At 42.8% G+C, this 19,419-nt stretch overlaps 1 protein-coding gene across 3 annotated transcripts in view; it reads right to left on the reverse strand.

Moving 5' to 3' along the window:
• Positions 1-19,419, reverse strand: part of Fut10 (fucosyltransferase 10 (alpha (1,3) fucosyltransferase)) — a gene marked incomplete at its 5' end in the record, with an annotated part of 76,643 nt that overhangs the window by 45,646 nt on the left and 11,578 nt on the right. The window contains 3 exon segments of one of the 3 annotated variants that reach the window (XR_001236638.1): positions 6,505-6,848; positions 15,119-15,252; positions 16,850-17,144. Coding sequence is in view for 1 of the 3 variants with exons in the window: in XM_013521503.1 (XP_013376957.1) it covers positions 16,850-17,144 (295 nt within the window). 3 annotated transcript variants of the gene reach the window in all.

The raw sequence follows: 19,419 nt of genomic DNA on the forward strand, positions 1-19,419 counted from the left end.
TGTAATTCTAATGGGGGCTCCTGCTCTGTGAGCAGAGATCCTAATCCCCTCCCCCAGTATCCACTTAGTTAACACTTGGGCCAGGAAAACCTCACAATAAAAATCATGAGGACAATTCTGACAATTTCTGACCTCAGAAGCGTGGCTCAGAGAACATTTCAAATTCTGAGTTTGGCTGGCAATTAGTGATTACAAACTGTCAGCCTAAAATGCAGCCCCTTATTGTTTATGGTCCAGTGTCTCAAAAACCAATAAATACATGAACAGGGATAATAAATTCTAGGACTCTCTTTGTAGTGCTGGGCATTTAAACCAGGACCTCAAGCCAACCAAGCATGCTAAGGAAATCCACTCCCACTGGGCTATACACTCCCAGCCCCTCCAGTATAATTCCGAACCTAGCAATGGACACACAATTGAAAAGGGTGTATTTGTCTTCAGGCACAAGAAAACACGTCCTATTTGACACACCTTGAAAAGGGTATGTTTATCTACAGGCACAATAAGTGAAAAGCTGCCACTACAAAAATCTTTTTTAAAAAAATCACCAGAGAATATGAGAAAGAACATGTGTTCTTGAACCAAGGAAGTTAGTGTTAAAAATTTAGTTTAGCCACCTGACTTTGACTTGAAACATTTTACTATAACTCTGCACAGCACCCTCATCTTTCAAATGAGGAAAATACTGACCTTACCAGACTATTCTGTAACTCTTTCGTTTGGCTAAACAGTCTGACAAACCTGATTTACTAACCTTAGAGACAGAGGCCACCAATCTGGTAGCTCTCTGCTGCCCCCTGTTGTCAGGTCACTGTCTTTACCACAAAAATCGCATTCCAGGGATTAACTGCGTTTATTTACTGCCTTCTTTCTACCTGCCAGCCACTGTGCTCACTTTTAGAAGTACAATAGCGAAACTGGCTGTGGTGGTGCATACCTATAATCATAGCTTTGAAAGCTAAAGCAGGAGGATCACAAGTTCAAGGTCAGCCTGGGCAAGTTAGCTAGATCCAGCGCCAAAATAAAAGAGCTGAGGATGTAGCTCTGCACAAGATCATAGAGCGAGTTCCTAGCAGAGGGAGCAGGGACACAAATTACAGAATATACTAGTCAGCAGGTCTGGGAGAATCCCTACTGCCATGGAGCCTGGTGCAGGCAGGTCCGGGGCTCCAGGTAAGAGGCCAGAGCAGTTCAGAGTCCAGAGGTTCAAGTAGAGCTTAAGAGAAGTGAAGATACTTGAAAACATTTTGAAAACATCCTCGGTATTTAAGAAACATCAGGGAATCAAAAGAATGCTATGCTGGATTGGAAATTACACAGGGAGAAGGAGAGGAGGCCCCAACGATGACGCTTCGGCGTCCGGACTCACAGAAACAGGTGGACACTGGCGACGGTGACCTTTCTAGCCGGTGCCAGGCCCACTCAGGCACGGCACTCGGGAGAGAGGACTGAAAGTGTACGAGTCCATGTGGCCTGCGTGTGGCCGCCCACCAAGGCCATGGGGACTCCCCCGGGTCGGCACCCAAGCCCGAACATTCTCGGTCTGTTCATTCTATGCTGGAGCGAGACAGGGCTGAGCTCACTTTTACAGCAAACCTACTCGGTAGGTAACGAGCCCATTCCTGTGACAGAGATATTAATCCCCTTCTGAGGGCAGAGGCTCCGGGACCTAATCCCCTCTCGTGAGGTCCCACCTCTCAACACTGCTGCCGGGGGATTAAGTTTCCAACACAAGCTTATTTAACAAAGAGTGTAAGTGGGTAATGCATAATGGTTACGACCGTTTGGGATGTGCAGATATGCATGTCATCAGGCACTTTATTTTCCTTTATCCCTCCCCCCTACACTTCCTTTCCCCCAATCCCGTTCCCCATTTCCAAAAAGGCTACCTTTTTGTTTCCTACCGTCTCTCTTTGTATTTTACACTCAACTAGTTTATTTTTTAAGTCACACGATAGAATCCCGTTATCATTGCTCTTTAACTTTATAGATCAGCTCATCTGACCACAAACACAGCATTAAGTCTCAGGATACAACCTACTCAGCCTCTGCCCCACCTCATGCAAAATGATCTGCACTCCAGGATCTCTCTTCAAACTTCACAAGGACCGTGAAGGATCTGGATGACCACCTTCACTTGGCAGACCCCTACAGACATTAAGCAGCAGTGCCAGCACCACGGACCTAACAGTGGTGGACATGAACTCAAGCCCGCACTTCCCGACTCTCGGACCCCAAGTTTTCCCATTAAACCACCAAATTCCTTCAGTCATCTGGGTACATGGTTTAGTTACGGCGACCTTACCCCATCCACCCCCTGCTAAAAGATGCCTCCGTTACCTCTGCAAAGCATGGAAACGTATCAGATTGGAGCTGCTTCCATTCATCCATCAGGAAAGAGCTTTTTCTGCCAGTTTGACTATTCAATAACAGTTTAGCTCATGTGAAACAACTTTTTCATCTCTTTGATTCCAAGTAATAATGGGACATACAGCATGATAGGGTGTCACAAAGAAGAGTATCGTTTCTATAATTAATGGCAAAATTACATGAAGTAATGGAAGAGAAAAGGATGAGGAAAGAAGAGGAAAGAAGAAGAAAATGAAGGAAGAGAAGGGGAAGAAAAAGACAAAAATGCCAAACAGTAAACAAAGCAGAGGCAGGATGGGTGTAAACAACAAAGAAGAGAAATACCTGATTCTAACTAAAATAAAAAGAAACAACCCAGTTCATATTTAAACCTAGCAGCCAGGCGTGGTAGCGCATGCCTGTAATCCCAGCACTTGGGAGGCTGAGGCAGGAGGATCGTTGTGAGTTTGAGACCAGCCTGAGCTACAAACTGAGCTCAAGGCCAGCCTGAACCGCATAGCGAGACCCTGTCTCAAAAAGACAAAAATAAAATAAAATATATTTAAACCTAGCAAATTTTCCAGTGTGCCAAAACATGCCATGTCCTATACCCCTGACACCACTACCAGCTGCCATTCACACCCTCCATGTGAGAGAAAAGAAACCACTTCCATAAGCATAATGATACACAGACACCAAACATGTCGATGCTGCCCTTGCAGACACAGCACTGGTTAAGGAGATCAAAAGTACGGGACAAGAAAAGCAGGCATAATTTGATCGCCACAAAAATCACAAATGTTCGCTTCATCTCTACACCTTCACCTCCTCTTATACGCTGATGACTCCATCAGGCGGTGTTTGGAAAACCGCATTTAGAGGCTGAAGGTAAACAATCTGGGAAATCAGAGTGTGATCACTGGCCCTTGCTTCAAACTATGGAATGATCTAACTAGGAAGCTTGTGAATTTCTAGATGCCATATATGACAGACAAATTTCTGACTAGTTGTTTGGAGAATAAAAAGAATATTGGTCGCCAAAGTCAATCATTTGCCAAACATCTGTATCATGGAAATCGGGAACTTCATAGGCTTTGGTCACAGAAGAATCTGGAGAGTGTTTTAAGGGAAACTAGTAACTTGTATGCTGGGGCAGACAGCTCAGTCAAGTGTCCCCTAGCCTAAAGTTTCAGTGGTGTTGCACTTTCACAGGAAGAGGCACAATTCCCCCGTGGAGACTGTGCATTCTGGGTCTGAGTAGAGATGGCAGGGAAGAAATTCGATCCCATCCTTCCAGCATCCATATGCTTTTGCTATGCTACGGTTTCAGTAAGCACCCTCCAAAGCCCCACGTGTTGATGGTCCAGTCAACCACCTACACAGCTATTGGGAGGCTGTGGAAATTTTAGCAGGTGGGGACTAGTGCAAAGAAGTTAGATCACTGGAGCCATGCCCTGGAAAGGGATATTTGGACCCTGGACATTTGGACCCTTCTCTGTCTCTCTCTTTGCTTTCTGACGGCCATGAGGTGAACAGACTCCTCTACCACTTGCTCCCATCAAAATCTACCGCCTCGCCACAGGCCCAAAAGTAACCATGGAAAGAAACCTTTAAAACCATGAACCAAAACAACCCTTTTCTCCTTATGAATTGTTTACTCCAAATATTTTCACAGTGACAAAAAACTAATACACTCTGTTTAAGTCTGGAGATGCAGCTCGGCAATACAGCACATGCCCAGGATGCAAGAAAGGCCCTGGGTTTAATCCTTGGCACCATAAAAAATAAATAAACAAAGTGTGTAGTTGCAGGGCTAAAAGAATGCCCTAAATGCACAATTCCTAGGAAAAAAAAAATCAAAATTCATAGTTCCAGCTGTATTTTTCCAATTTCAGCATAAAAATTCTTGGAAACTTTGTCAGAGGGCAAATGTCTTAAAGGAGATTTTATTTTTCACAAGACATAATGCTACAATTTTTTACCAAAGACTAGCACTCAGTAAGTCAGAGACATAGAGACATGTACGAGCAACAACACGAGAAAAAGCCAAGGGTTCTTCTACAAACTCCCTTAATGAAACTTAGAGATTCTATATTAAGCCATAAAACATCAGCAGTGGAGGTTGCCTTCGAGATCACCTACTTGCTATTCCCAACATTTCCCCACAGACAGTCAACACCATTCTTTCCTGGAAAGTTCAATAAAGAATAGATTCTTAGACCTCTAGAGATTCTGATTTGGTAGAGGATGAGAGACAAAATGGCTTTCTCTTCTCATTTTTCCAGATAAATCAGATAGACATTTGGATTTGGGTTTGGGAACTACGACTCTAGATGAGTCACATGAATAGTACAAAGGCTGGAGTTCAAACTGGGACCTTCTGATTCCCAGACCAATGCTCTTTCCCAATCACAGTGCCTGCTACACAGAAATTCTGACTTTATTGCTTATACAAAAGTGCCAATAGAAGCCTTCCTACTAGTATACTTTCAGAAAGACAACCTATTATAAAATTGTTCAAATCGCAATATTAACCTATCATAAACATTAATTAAGCCAGGTATGGTGGCACATGCCTGTAATTCCAGCACTCAGGAGGCTGAGGCAGGAGGATTATTGCAAGTTCAAGACCAGCCTGAGCTACAAAGTGAGCTCAAGGTCAGCCTGAACTGCATAGCAAGACCCTATTTCAAAAAGACAAAAAAAGAAAACAATTAATTAAAACAGTTTAGCTAATCCAATTTGTATTTTTAAAACTACAGAAGTATTTCCTGGGTGATAAGATAACCAAGGTCTCAAAATAAGCCCTTCAAAACAAACTCATCGTGCTTTAAATTTTGATAAATTTTCTTGTAGCATAAGGGTGCATTTAAAGTCATTCACTGCACATTCTTTTCAAAAAGCCCTGCAACAGACCCTCAGGAAGCACAGTGCTCAAAGAAGACCCTTGAATCTCACCGTTATTCATCTCATCTTCACGCTTCCTTGTTACTCTTTCCTTCCAACTCTCATCCAGTCACCTCTGCTCCTTTCACCATCCCTAAACCATCTAGGGCAAGCACAGAGGAGAAAAGGAGCGCGGAGGGCGCACGTGGGGTGAGCGAAGGTGGAAAGGCCAGTGGGGATGGCCACTTCCGGCTCTCCTTCGATGATCCTGCTAATTATAGCCCAGTGTTTCATTCAGCTCTGTGGGTGCGGGAAGTTGGGGAAGGAGAGGGGAGAAGGAGGAAGAAGAGGATGAAGAGGACAAGAAGGAAAACAAGCACCAGCAGCACAAACAAATAAATAGGGAAGAAATTCAATTACCTCTTTTGTTCCTTCCCATCACCACTGATGCCATGAACACTGAAGAGCGATCAGGCCAGACCTCGGTTTTCTGGTCCTCGTCACTGATGCCTCCAGGAAGAACACCAGCATCAGCACACTGTGCTAGCCTGAGAGAGGAGGTTCTGAGCCCCTCAGCGAGGGTCACCGATATCTGTTCCCACCTTCTACCGGGCCACCGCCCCCAGCAAGTCCACCGGCTGCAGAGCTGCTCCTGGTACGCTGGGGGGGCTCACCTCTAACCTGACAGGGGTTTCCCTCCTTCTGGGGGCTCCCTCACCAATGCTGCAAGGCAGATGCCAAGAGGCTGGCCCAGCACACTCACCGTGCCTGGCCTGCTGAGTGGTGCTGCAGATGCCGTCACTGGGTCTGGTTTGCCCACAGCCTGCCCGAGGGACCAAATAACATGATGCAAAGTTCCAGGGCAAATTCAGAGCAATGAGAAGATAAGAATTGTGGAAACGTAAAAATAAGGTTTCTTGTGGGAACCAGTTGACCTCTGACCCATAGATAAGCAGTTTTGAGATTGCCCGGAAAGGAGGAGAGGCCAGGAGGGCCAGAACATTATCTCCTGTCCCTTGGAAGAAAGAACACCTGGTGTTGACACAGAGTACCCTCCCCTCCCCTTGCCCATAAGTGGAAAACCTCCCCATTCCTACACACTCTACATCATAGGGACCCAATAAATGTAAAGAACAAAATGAATTAACCAATGCTATCTGCTTCTGCAATGACGCTTGCTGCCCGCCCCCTTTGTAGTTTTTCAAGTTAAAAAGCCAGAGTTAACCTGGCTCGGGGCTCTCTGTTCCTGCGAGCTCAGTGAGCCCCATGCATGCTTGGTGAATAAAATCCCCTTGCTTTTCGCATGAGAGAACGTCTCTTGGAGTCTTCCTTCACGCGGTGAGTGTCTCTGACCCTTACAGAATGAAAAAGGACAATAAATTCTTTTTATTCCTTCTTCTTCACAGTCCCAAGACACCTTTCCATACGTCCTCTCGCAGCTGTGTCCTCTGGTGAGATTATTCCATCTCGTGTTCCTTTTCCGCCTTCCTGGCATCACCTCACTGTCCCCTCACTCCTGCTTCCTTGGGACCACATCCCAGTACAGCTCTTGCGTTAGGGAAGCCAGGCCAAGACAAAGAAAGGAACATCGGCTGCTGAGTAAGGAGATTCCGCTAAAAAACAAAATCAAGTGTACCTGCTTTCAAAAGACGCTTACTGCAAAAAAAAAATCATAAATTTGTACAATTAAACTAATTTGTCTAAAACACACATAAATGACAATGGATGTTTTTCTTCTAGACTGATTAAATAACAATAGCTTCATTAGTCAAATGAAGGAGCCTCAGGAATTTATATTCATATTTTTAGATGTTGAAAGGTTTTTCTTTAGGGGTTATCCAATAAACCATGAATATGTTTTATTCATCCCTCTAAAATACAGCTTGCATATGGTTGTGGTACATCCCAGGCAGATGAAATCAAAGCACACAAGGGGAGGTGCTAGCAAAAGAAATACTCATTTGCAAAAGCAAACAGATAACCCTTTCAATATGATGTACCACAACCACACATGAGAAAAGTCAAGAATTTCTTTTATTTATTTTAAAATTTAATTTATTAAAATAAACACTGAGGATTCCCCATTACCCAGCACTCTACAAAACTCTTGAATGTGGAACGTTCAACAGCCTATCCATTTTAATAGGTTACAAAACCAGCAAAACCTCCATGGGCAGTGAATTATACAACTGCTTGCCAGCTACATACTTAAATTTTAAGCACATGCAACTGAAATATAGTTACCAAATGCTTGGATGTCAAATTTAGATGCCCATATTCAGGAAAGTAACATACACAGATCCTAGTAACCCTAATGATTAGATATGTACACGTCTACAGAAGCAAAATATTTAGTGATCAATAATTTACCAACATTTGCACCTGCCAGAAAGGAAAAGAACGACTGCATTACAATTTTAATGGATCAGAGTTGGTGAGGCTGAACAAAGTGTCTGAGAGGCCCAGGAGTTAAGTAAACAAACTCAGTTAATTTTTCTCTCTGAACACCTGCATACATGAAAACAGACACCGTGAAGCCATCCCATCAGTAAGACACGAATTCTGTCTTCAACTCACATCTCAAATCTATCGATTTCCTTCTTCTTCCACAGCCCTCACCCTAATCCAGGGCATCACCATGTCCACTGAGTTCACAGAAACTCTCTGGCTTCTGCTTTCAGATTCCAATCTGTTCTCCACGGAGAAACCCAGAGGGATGTTTTTTGAAACATAAATCAGAACCAAGCAAAGTAAAACTCAGACCACATTACGCTTACTTAAAACCTTCTGATATTTTCTGACAGCACATAGAATACCTCACACCTCTTCAAGCTGCGGGTGTAGCTGAGCAACAGAGCGCTCCTCAAGCATGCATAAGACCCTGAGTTCAATCCCCACCACTGAAAATACCAAAGTCCTTCCTTTGCGTGACGAAGCCCTTGGAGGCCTCGCTGGTCTCCCGCTCCAATCTCACCCATAGCCCCTCCCCTGTCCCTGTCTTCACCATCTGGGCCCTGAGGTTCTGTGCCCAGCAGTGAAAACAAATTATTCCAACCAGCAGCATTCTATTTACATATTTCATAAGCTCCACGCCGCCATAAGGCAAAATTTTATTTAGTAACCCCAGCACCTGACACAGGCTACACACACAATAAACATCTTTTAGATGCTAGTTGTATGAGATGTGGTTGAAATACACAGTGAGTGTTTAAATTTAAAGAAAAAAAAAATCACAGTAAAAATCACTTTGCTATTAATCTCCCTCAAAATATTCCTCCTCACTTTGAAAACATTTACCCCATGGTTCTTGCCACTTTCAGAAGCAGCTCTAGAAGTCAGAGCTGTTTTTTTACAAGGCGCGATCAAAACTACGGTGAAAGCCGCTGCCAAGTGCCACCCACTGGAAAGGCAGGCTCGTCAAAACGTGACGGTGTCCTCATCCGCCTCATTCACCGAATCTGGCGCTAGGAACCTTCTGGCTCCTCCTCAGAGTCAAACGGACATGAAAAGTAAACATTTTGAATCAGTCCAGGACATCGTGGCAGCACAAGTGAAGCCACTCGCAGAAGAGGACCTGCAGAACTGCTTCAGAAGGTGAGGAGAACACGGGCAAGTGCCCCATCAGGAGACGCGCGGACATAAGCGAGGGGGAGCAATGGAAAATCAAATGTCTAAAATTTAAATGTTTCTCTTATTTTCAATCAGCACCATAAACAAACGAACAAAGACGAGATCCTGATGTGAGCAAGGGATACATCGGGACACTCTTGTGTTCTCCCAAATCACAATACTATGGCATGTCCCTCCCTCAGAAAAATGGAATTATGTGGGCGATTTTACACCAATAAGTTAGTCCGATACTCTGCTCCTTGCTCTACCTAAATGGCTACCTTCTGCCTACTGACCACTGTTTCCTAAGACACTAGATCTTCTTCTTCAGGTCCGTTATTGGCACGAGTAGGTGACTTCCAACAAAGCGGGGGTCTTTTCATTAGTAAACAAAATTGCTAATATACTTCAAGGGAATCCAGGCAAGTGCAACAAGCACATAAGACAAGTAACGCAGCCCTTTGAGAGACAGAGATAATGGCTCATTTTGCCCGAAGGGCAGGTAATTCACTTTAACACCCTACATCTCCAACGCCAGGCAACTTGAATCTGTGCCCTAGAAAACTCTGAGGTAAATCAAAGTGCGAAGGTAAAACCTGTGAAAGCAAAGTCCTGCTGTCCTCATTCTTCAGTCCAATTTACTTTGTTTTTAATATTGAACGGCAAAGAGGAAATGCATCAGCTACAGCTACAAAGCTGTGTTACATCTGTCCGTGAGATTCTACGAGCAGCTGCCTGTTGTGAAGAATGGAGCCACCTGCCAGTCTCAGAGAATTTCTGGGGAGAAGAGAATGTGTCTAGCAGTGGACAGGTGCCAGCCCTTCCACCGGCCCAAATCGCTGAGGCTGGCATCCCAGAATCAGTGTGCTGGCTTCTGGTGTCAGTCAGAGAGAAGGGCCGGCTCCTCACGTCTCAGCTTCCTTTCAGACTGTTAAGGCTAACATGAGAAATGCAGAACAGAGAGCGTTTCAAAAGGAAGGAAACAGCTGGGTCAAAAACAAGGTTAAGAGAATCCCTAGTCCCAGCTGAATACCCGGACTCCCTAAAGCCTCCATCACTGGATCAAACTAAATCTAGCAAAACTCCACAGAACTGCTTTGAACTAAAAAGAGTAAAGATCTAGTAATGTGGGGCTGGGGATTTAGCTCAGCAGCACAGCGCCTGCCTGGCAAGTGCAAGGTCATGAGTTCGATTCCCGGTACCAGAAAAAAAAAAAAAAAAAAGATCCAGTAATGTTAACACATCATCCTTTTATGGAAAGAAATGGGTTTGTTACTCGTAAGAAATATTACCTTCTGTACTGAATTAACTCTTTTCCTGAAAGGTATTTTACAAACCAAAAAAGCCCAGGGATTATAAAATTGATTAATTTTTGTTACTGCCTTTGTGCTGAACTAGCTCCTAGAACAAAATGTCTGTTAATTCATGCATTATGTATGTCAAATACTGCAGAGCTTTACAAATGAAATATGGAAGGGGCTGACGGGAGAGGAGGGTCCTGCCCAAGCCCCGCTCCCTAGAGGGGAGCATGCCAGTTCTTCCAGAAATATCTGACTAAGGTTCTATTTCCTGATTTCTCAGATTCAGATAATATGCACTGTCTTGCTGTTCTGGAGGACGCAGATTTACCTGTTCCTCGCCATCCTCTGCCCCATACCTTTGTCTTCTCTCACTCATTTTGTATCATCCATGTCCAGCACTTTCACTATTACAAACATAAATGCTGTTTATTGCAGCGTCAAACCAGTGCATGAGGATTATATTTCCTTTCTTGAAAACTTGCTTTTCCTGCCTTCAGCTGTGCGACATGCCTCTCCAACCAGTCTCTCATCTGACAGACTGTGGGGACTTCACCAGAAAAGATTCGGCATGAGAAAGTTTGCAGAGCGCTCCAGGGAAGAGGACTGGGTAAAGAAAATGTGGTATTAATACATAATGGAGCACTACTCTGCCATAAAAGGGATAAACATGAGCCATGGTAAGTGAAATAAAGCAGACACGCAAGCTTAAATATCACATTACTTCTCTTGTATGAGAAACCCAAAGTATAAATAATTATAAAAACAAAATAAAAGAACAATAGGCAACAGGGAGATAGAATTTTTGCAAAGTTAGTTTGGAGATAAAGGGAATGACAAGGTAGGGGAGAGGGAAGGGAATAAAAAGCACTAAGATATGTTAAGTACATGTACCTACTCCCTACGAGAATGTAAGCAAGTACTGCAATACGTACTAATAAAAAATAAATTTTTTGAAAAGAATATATGTCTGTGTTCTCACGGCAGCCTTTTCTTCATGGCTGCCACATCTTACCCAGCTAAAGTGACCGTGAATCACATCCAATCGATATAAAATAGGCTGCAATACCACAGCCCCCAAGTGGCCCCACTGACTTCCTGTAGCTCAGCACCACATATGTGGCACCCATGCTGTGGATCCTGCCCTGCAGGTAACCAAAGTATATTTTCTTCTTCCTTTTCCAAAACTTAAGGAATCAATTCATATTTTCTAGGCTGTTTTCCATGGTTAAAAATATAACTTGAGTTATCTTATGCTTCTCCATCAGGAAAAGTTTGAGTTCCTACCACCCATGTAAGTGATCTAGGTCAAGCCCTTTAACTTGGTGTTATAGTTTCCTCTTCAATGAAATACATATCAAAAAATAAAATAAAATACATATCATTAATTCCTACCTACAACACTGTTTTGAAAACAAATGAGATAACTTTCAAGAACGTGCCCAGGAGCTGAGGATTTAGCTCAGCAGCACAGCGCCTACCTGGCAAGCCCAAAGTCATGAGTTCAATTCCAAAAACAAAAACAAAAACAAACGAACAAAAAAAGAACATGCCCAGAAAACCATGGATGGAAGAAGAAAGACCCCACCCAAACAGGCCAGGGAGACACATCACGGCTTCCACCAACGCCTCAGGGGTCAAACTCCAGCTGCACTATAATCCTGCCTGGAAGAAAACCAATCACACGCTCTTCCTATCCATAACCTCCAGGCTCCATTCAGGGGAGCCAGGAGCCGTACTCCTGAGCAAGTGCAATAGAGCACTAACTCACTTCTCTTTCCCTCCATGCACCTTGTCTACAAAAATTTCCATTTAGAAACTAACTGAAATATTAGAATTGAACCAAACTTTTGGACACATAGTCGATGTCTACAGAATGTTCCACCCCACAGCATCAGAATACACATTCTTCTCAGCTGCATATAGGACATTCTCCAAAACAGACTATATACTAGCTCACAGAACATACTTAAGTAAATTCAAAGGAAGCGAAATTATCCCATGCATATTATCAGACTATAGGGTAATGAAATTGGAAATCAACTGCAAAAAAACCATAAGAACTTCATAAGCACATGGAAATTAAATAACACCCTCCTGAACAACCAATGGGTCACAGATGAAATTAAAGAAAAAATTAGATAGTCTCTATAATTAAATGATAATGACAATACAACATACCAGAACATATGGGACACAATGAAAGCAGTCCTAAGAGGGACATTTATAGTAGTGAAAACCCGTTTCAGGAAAACAGAGCAAGCACAAATAAACAACTTAATGTTGAACCTCAAACTTCAAGAAAAAGAAAGCAGGCCAAGCCCAAAGCTTGTACAAGGGAGAAAATTATAAAGATGAGAGCAGAAATTAATGCACTGGAGACTAAGAAAACAATACAAATAATCAATGAATCAGAGTTGATTCTTTAAAAGATTAAACAAAATTGATAAACCCTTAGCTAAGGACTGATAAGCCCTTATCTTATCAAAAAAGGAAAGAAAAGACTCAAATCCATGCAATTAGGAGTGAAAAGGATGAAATCACAGTGGACCCTGCAGAAACCCAGAAAATCATCAATACATACCTTGAGAACCTGCATTCTAATACAATGGAAAATGCAGAAGAAATGGACAGATTCTAAGATACACATGAATTACCAAAGCTGAATCAAGAAGATATAAAAGTCCTAAATAAACCAGTATCAATCAATGAAATTGAAGATGTAATTAAAAACCCACCAGCAAAGAAATGTCCAGGCCCTAAAGGATTCACTGCTGAATTCCACAAGAAATTTACAGAAGACCATGTGTACCTCCACTGTTGGTGGGAGTATAGACTGGTACAATCACTGTAGAAATCAGTGTGGAGATTCCTTGAAAAACTAGGACTAGAGGTTCCATTTGACCCAGCCATTCCTTTCCTGGGTATCTTCCCAAAAGAATTAAAAGCATCATATCATTGTGACATATGTACACTTATGTGTATAGTGACACAGTTTGTAATAGCGAAATCTTGGAAACAATGCAAGTGCCCACCAACTAGTGAATGGATAAAGAAGATGTGTTTTTTACACTATGGAGTACTACTCTGACATAAAGAAGGATACACTTGAGACATTTCTAGGAAACTGGAAGCATCTTGAGTCTATACTCTTAAGTGAAATAAATCGGACACACGTGTGAATACCTCATCGCTTCTCTGGTGTGAGAAACTGCAAGTCTAAAGAAGGACCAAAAGGTATTTTGAAATAGGAGGAAAAATGTTCAAATGGGGGGGACAAGAGAAGGGAGGGAGAAAGGAAAGAAGGGAAAAGTAAAAAAAAAATGAGAAAAGAAGGAAAAAACGGAAACAAAGCTTCTGTAAATAGGGAGGGAGGAGGGGTTGAAGGGAGAGGAGGGGAATGGGGTAAAAAAACAGGTTACATCATGTACAGGTAAAAATTCTCTATGGTGAATGTGATCATTATGTCTATCTAAAATGTACCAATAAAATCTAATTTAAAAAAATATTAAAATGTACACAACTGTAAAAAAAAAAAAAAAAAAGAAAAGAAAAGAAAGAAACTAACTAGGGCTGGGGATTTAGCTCAGAGGCACAGTGCCTGCCTGGCAAGTGCAAGGTGGTGAGTTTGATTCCTGGTACCAGAAAAACACAAACAAACAAAAAAGAAACTAACTGAAAACATCAGCAGGCCCCTACTCTAATTCCCTCACTGTCACAGGGACACTCGACCCATCTTGCACAGGGACAACTTCTAAGGCAACCGTTTTAAAACTCGGGGTTACGTTTGGAAGTCACTATTGGGACGGCTTCTGAGACTAACTTCATGAACCTTGGTTTAAAAATATTTTTTCTTTTGTGATTGCTTAATTTCTCTTTCTGAAACTTGTCAGTGTAACTAAATCATGTGCATGTCTCAAATGGCTCCACCTAGACATAGTATTCCCTGTATTTCACTGGTTAAAATTTTTATTAGCTGCAGAAATTGTGTTTAGATTAAGTGAATGCATCATTTCTAGGAGGAACAGAGAAAGCAGGCTGCAAAGGTAACAAACAAAAGTTCTGAGATCACGTAATGCTCTGAGTTTCATTTTCCTGCAATTAGGCCAGCTTTGGCTACCTCAATCATTTTCCTGCCTTTTTTCAATTCTGCTTGCCTCAGAGTCCCATCTGCAGTTTGAGTGACCTACTTAATAAGAATGTGGAACCTGCAGACAAAAAGGATGTTGGTTCCCTGCCCAGCTCCGCTGCTGACTGCAGGCAAGCCCGGCTCATGCCTCCCTTTCCTAAGCCTCCACCTTTTCACATTTACGAAGAAAGGGCTGGACTCTCAGTTGCTCTGCAGCATTAAGACTCTGTGGATATTTCTGAACATCTCCCATGTACAAAGCACTGTGTTAGATATACAGGAATGGGGGGAGATGCAAAGATGAACTGATGCTAACCTATATAATATACTAGCAAAGAGAAGGCCATACAGTGCAAAATTAAAGGCCATAGTTACCTTATTTATCTGGTCTATTCGTGACTGGCATTGTACTTGGCATACAGTGGATGCTCAATTAAATAACATACAGACCTAGAGATATTTAGAGAAGAGAGGTTTCACCTGAGGAAGGGATGGAGAATAATGGTTTCATAGGTGTTCCATCTGAGTCAATTTTTAAACAGTGATTCAATTTTCAGTGACTTCCCAGCACTAGCCTCTAATTGGAGGCAAAGTCGTAATCCAACATACAAGGTCCTCCGTGGTCTGGTCCCAATATATCCTCCAACCCTTATCCCTGCCTCACTCAGAACTATGCTGTACCCATCTAGGCTCCTTCACTATTCCAGTTTGATTTTTAAACGTGAGGTTTAGTTGGTAGAATCAGAAGGATTAGGTTTGGAAAGCAGGCTCCAGAGCCATGAATATTCTATCAGTAAGAATTCACACACTCAGTTCTCACAAGAGTCTCTGATAGTCTCAGACTTACTGTGCACCTGAGGTATTCCGCTGACACGTCAGTGTGCTAAGAATTTGGCTGAAGATGAATCCATCCCTGAGAGAGACACTGACTCTTGGTATGATGATGAAATTAAGCGCAGGAACATGTAGAGACCTGGAGTCCTGGAAAAGTCACCAAGCTAAATACTGCTTTGTAGGCTTCCTGGCAACCACACATATTGAGTTCCACCACAATAAAAAGAAGTAGAACCAAACTAAAGCCATCACTGCTACATTTACAAGCTGATGGAAAAGAGAACAGCCTACACTTTCTCAGAGAAACATCACACTATGCACAAACAATGCATATGAAGGTCTATGACGGGGGATCTGTGCCCAACTTGTATTTTCCCTCTAGCAGCAATTGATACTCTCCTACGAGCGAGTTCTGATGATAACAACCAGAACGTACTTTGAGTGTTCTCACTGGCTTATGCCCAGTGAAGCATCTGCCCTGGCAATGAAACTCTCCTCGCTTTTCCATTTTTGCTATGAACCATGACTCCTTTCTTGGGCCTACCCAATAAGCAACTAAAAGCTAAATCAGGTTTGACTTCCATTTTCTATGCTCTGTTACTGTCAGTCTTGGGTCACATCTCTTCTCAGCTCTGCATTCAGATATGTTAATCACTTAGGGAGCTTCTATCTAAAAGTTGGCAAAACATGTCAATTAGCCCTGAACTTACAGCTGTTCCTATCCAGGCAAGATTGAGAACACCAAGAAGAGGGATGTCCAGGGACAGTCAACTATGCCTGGAAGTCTCCAGCCATTTTTGTGAACCTGGGGTCATTTTGTGAAAATGAGGCAAACCTCAGCCAGAAGGGCTCCAGAGCTATGACAACAGGACTGAGATTATAATCAAGAGGGCCCCAGACAACCAGCCGATCTTTGAAAGCCGGCCACCCTTGCAGTGGACCAGTCTGAACGTCCGTGTCAGTGTGCTTCCTCCAGCTCCCTACGCTAGAATCCTTCCAGTTCTTCCCTCTTACTATCTAATCAAAGCTTTTTTTGCCTGGGAGGTAGGAACGATTCCTGGCTTTCATTACACATCACACTTTGAATAGATCTCAGCAGCATAAGCACTACCCATATGCTGCATATCAAACTCAGTAAGCACAACACTTAACTCTGAGGACATGAGAAAAAAAATCTCTCTTCTCTTCCATAAATACCTAAGTGACCTGGCCAACTACTTCTATGCTGGGCACGCTTGTTTAGTCTATTGTTTTGGGTATTTTTGCTTTCTTTTGGTTTAGCTTGGTTTTTTTGTTTTTTTTATGGTTTTTTTGGTTTTTTTTTTTGTTTGGTTTTTTTTTTGTTTTTCTCCAGTACCGGGAACCGAACTCACGACCTTGCGCTTGCCAGGCAGGCGCTTTTGCCGCTGAGCTAAATCCCCAGCCCTAGCTTGGTTTTTTTGAGACTGAATCTCACTATGTAGTTCAGGCTGGTCTTGAACTTGCTATATAGTGCAGGCTGGCCTTGAACTCATGGAAATTCTCCTGTTTCAGCCTCCTGAGTGCTGAGATTACAGGCACATGCCAAGTATGTGTAGTTTTTGTATTTGCTAAATGCTCAGGCCTCCCACAGAGCAAACGCAGGAAATCATATGTGCCAAAGTGTCTTCCAAGGGAATTTCAACATTTCCTTCTCAGGAGACAAGCAGGATCAGAGTTTTGGAGTCAGCTGAGAGCAAAGGGAGAGAGACAGATGCCTGCTTACCATAGAAGAGGAACGCTTTGGTCCTGGGATGATGTAAGTAGGTCCGGTTGATGGTAAAGAAACAAGCATCCATTCCACACTGGCCCAGCCGTCCAGTTTCCCCAGTCAGTGGGGACCACCAGAGCATGATGGGGTAGCCACCCACTTCCAGCCTTTTCTTCCTCTTCAAGGTCAATGCTTCTTTCTTAAAGAATACATTGAGATGTTTAGACTCTTCCTCCACCTTGTTATGTCCATCTTGCAAATGGGAATTTTTAAACTTCTTCCTTTCGAACTTCCCCAGCTCAACGACAACCTGAAAGTAAGTCAAAGACAGTCATTATCAGATTTCCTCTGGCACACCTCCCAGTCGTCTTGACGACTGACTGCCCTGTTCACTTTTTGTTGTAGGTCTAATAAATTGCCACAAACTCCCCAATTTGAAACAACCAAAATTTATTATTCCACAGTTCTGGTGGTCAGAAGTTGGAAAGAGGATTCACTGCATTGAAATCAAAGGGTCAGGAGGGTCACATGCCTTTCTGGAGATTCCAGAGGAGAATCCATTTTCTCGACTTCTCTGTCTCTTAGAGGCCAGCCATAACAGTTGGCCTGTGGCCCTTCCTCCACCTTCACAGCCAGCAACCCGGCCCGCCTGGTCTGTCCTGACCCCTCTCTGACCACAGCCAGGGAAGGGTTTCTACTCTTGATGATTCACACGACCACACAAGATCAAGAATTTTTTTTTAAAATTTTTTATATTCTTACTAGTACATGTTTGCAGTATATGGTTACATTCATCGTGGGGAGATATTACATGTACACAGCACATCTTTTTTTTTTACTTCCCCTCCTTCTCCTCTGAGGCCTCCTTCTCCTCTCTCTTCTGAGGCCAAATAATTTATAGAGACTTATTTCTTACAGTTCTGGAGGCTGGGAAGTCCAAGGTAGAGGGGTCCAAGAGAAGTGAAGGAGCCCAAACTCATCCTTCTATCAGGACCCCTCTCCTGAGAGGACTTGCGCACTCCACAACCATGGCCTGAATCTACACCTGAGGGCAAATGAGGCCCAAGCACCCATCAAGGTCCCAGCTTTCTATACTATTGCACTGGGGACACAGTATGTCCAAAGCATGAACTTTGAGGGACACACTCACATCAAAGCCGTGCTCCACTTCATGGTATGTGACATTAACCCCATCTGCAAGGTCCCTTCTGCCATCTAAGTGACATATTCACAGGTCCATGGATTACAGCAAACTATATACCAACAGGGATGCATAATAATTCTGCTAAACAATTACAACAGACTTATCCCTGCTTCCTAAACAGATATAGCATCCAGAAAATGTTTTGTCCCTTGAAATTTATGATAAATGGGTTATTACTTGTCTACTACTAGAGATTACACACTAGGGAAAATGAGTTATAAATTACCAACTAACTTCTTGTATTACAATTAAAGAAGTCAAAACACAGGCATTATAGTTCAAACTATACCCACTATAGCACTGAAACTATGAAGTAATACCTAACATCAAACTCCTTAGAGTCTGTGTTATGAACCCGGCAATCCACTGAGAACCGGCTTCCACTCCCTTCCACACGAGACTGCAGTTTTCAACCATTTCGGGATAGTCTACGTCTGCTCCCTGGGCCATCAGAAACAGTAATGGAGAGGGCAAAGTGAATGGGATACAAACTAGGGGGCAGCCGTCCTCCAAAAGTGCTACCTTTTCCTTGAATTTTTAAACTTTGACATTGATATGGCATTACTAAAAGGTTAGCAGAAGACTGATCTATTTTATGTGTATGTGTAACTGAAACCCAGCCAGACAGGCAGGAACACAGAAAGCGTTTTAAGGAAACACATGTGCACCTGTATCGAGTCAGTCCCTCTACACTCACAGGTACTCTATCTACAGATTCCACCAACCAGAGATCAAAAAGATTCAAAGAAAAAACTGCATCGAGGGCCAGGCATGGTGGCGCATGCCTGTAATCCCAGCACTCAGGAGGCTGAGCCAGAGGACTGCCACGAGTTTGAGGCCAGCCTGGACTACAAAGTGAGTTCAAGGCCAGCCTTAACTGCATAGCAAAACCTTGTCTCAAAACGTCCAAAAAATTTTTTTGCATCTACACTGAACAAATGATACAATGTAACAATTATTTACTTACCACTTACATTGTATTAGGTACTATGACCAATCCAGAGATGCTTTAAAGTATTCAGGAGAAAAAAAAGTATACAGGAGAATGTGACAGGTTATATGCAAATACTATGCCATTTTACAGCAGAGACTTGGGGATCTACATATTTTGGTAAATGGGGAGCCAATCCCCTAGGCCATGTTGGCTAAACCTGTGGCATGTGTGTTGTTATGTTCTTATTTTAGGACAAAAGATGGTAACGTATGAATTGTTTTTTCCAAACTAAAACCTCAGTATTCAGGTTTAATTGCAATGTTGGCACTTGATGATAAATGTGTTTCTTTTTTTTCTTTTTTTTTTTTCTTTTTTTTTTTTTTTGTCTTTTTGAGACAGGCTGGCCTTGAGCTCCCTTTGTAGCCCAGGCTGGTCTCAAACTCCCAA

Source organism: Chinchilla lanigera, unplaced genomic scaffold (assembly GCF_000276665.1).
Source record: "Chinchilla lanigera isolate Chin_1 unplaced genomic scaffold, ChiLan1.0 scaffold00062, whole genome shotgun sequence".
NCBI classification, from domain to species: Eukaryota; Metazoa; Chordata; class Mammalia; order Rodentia; family Chinchillidae; genus Chinchilla; species Chinchilla lanigera.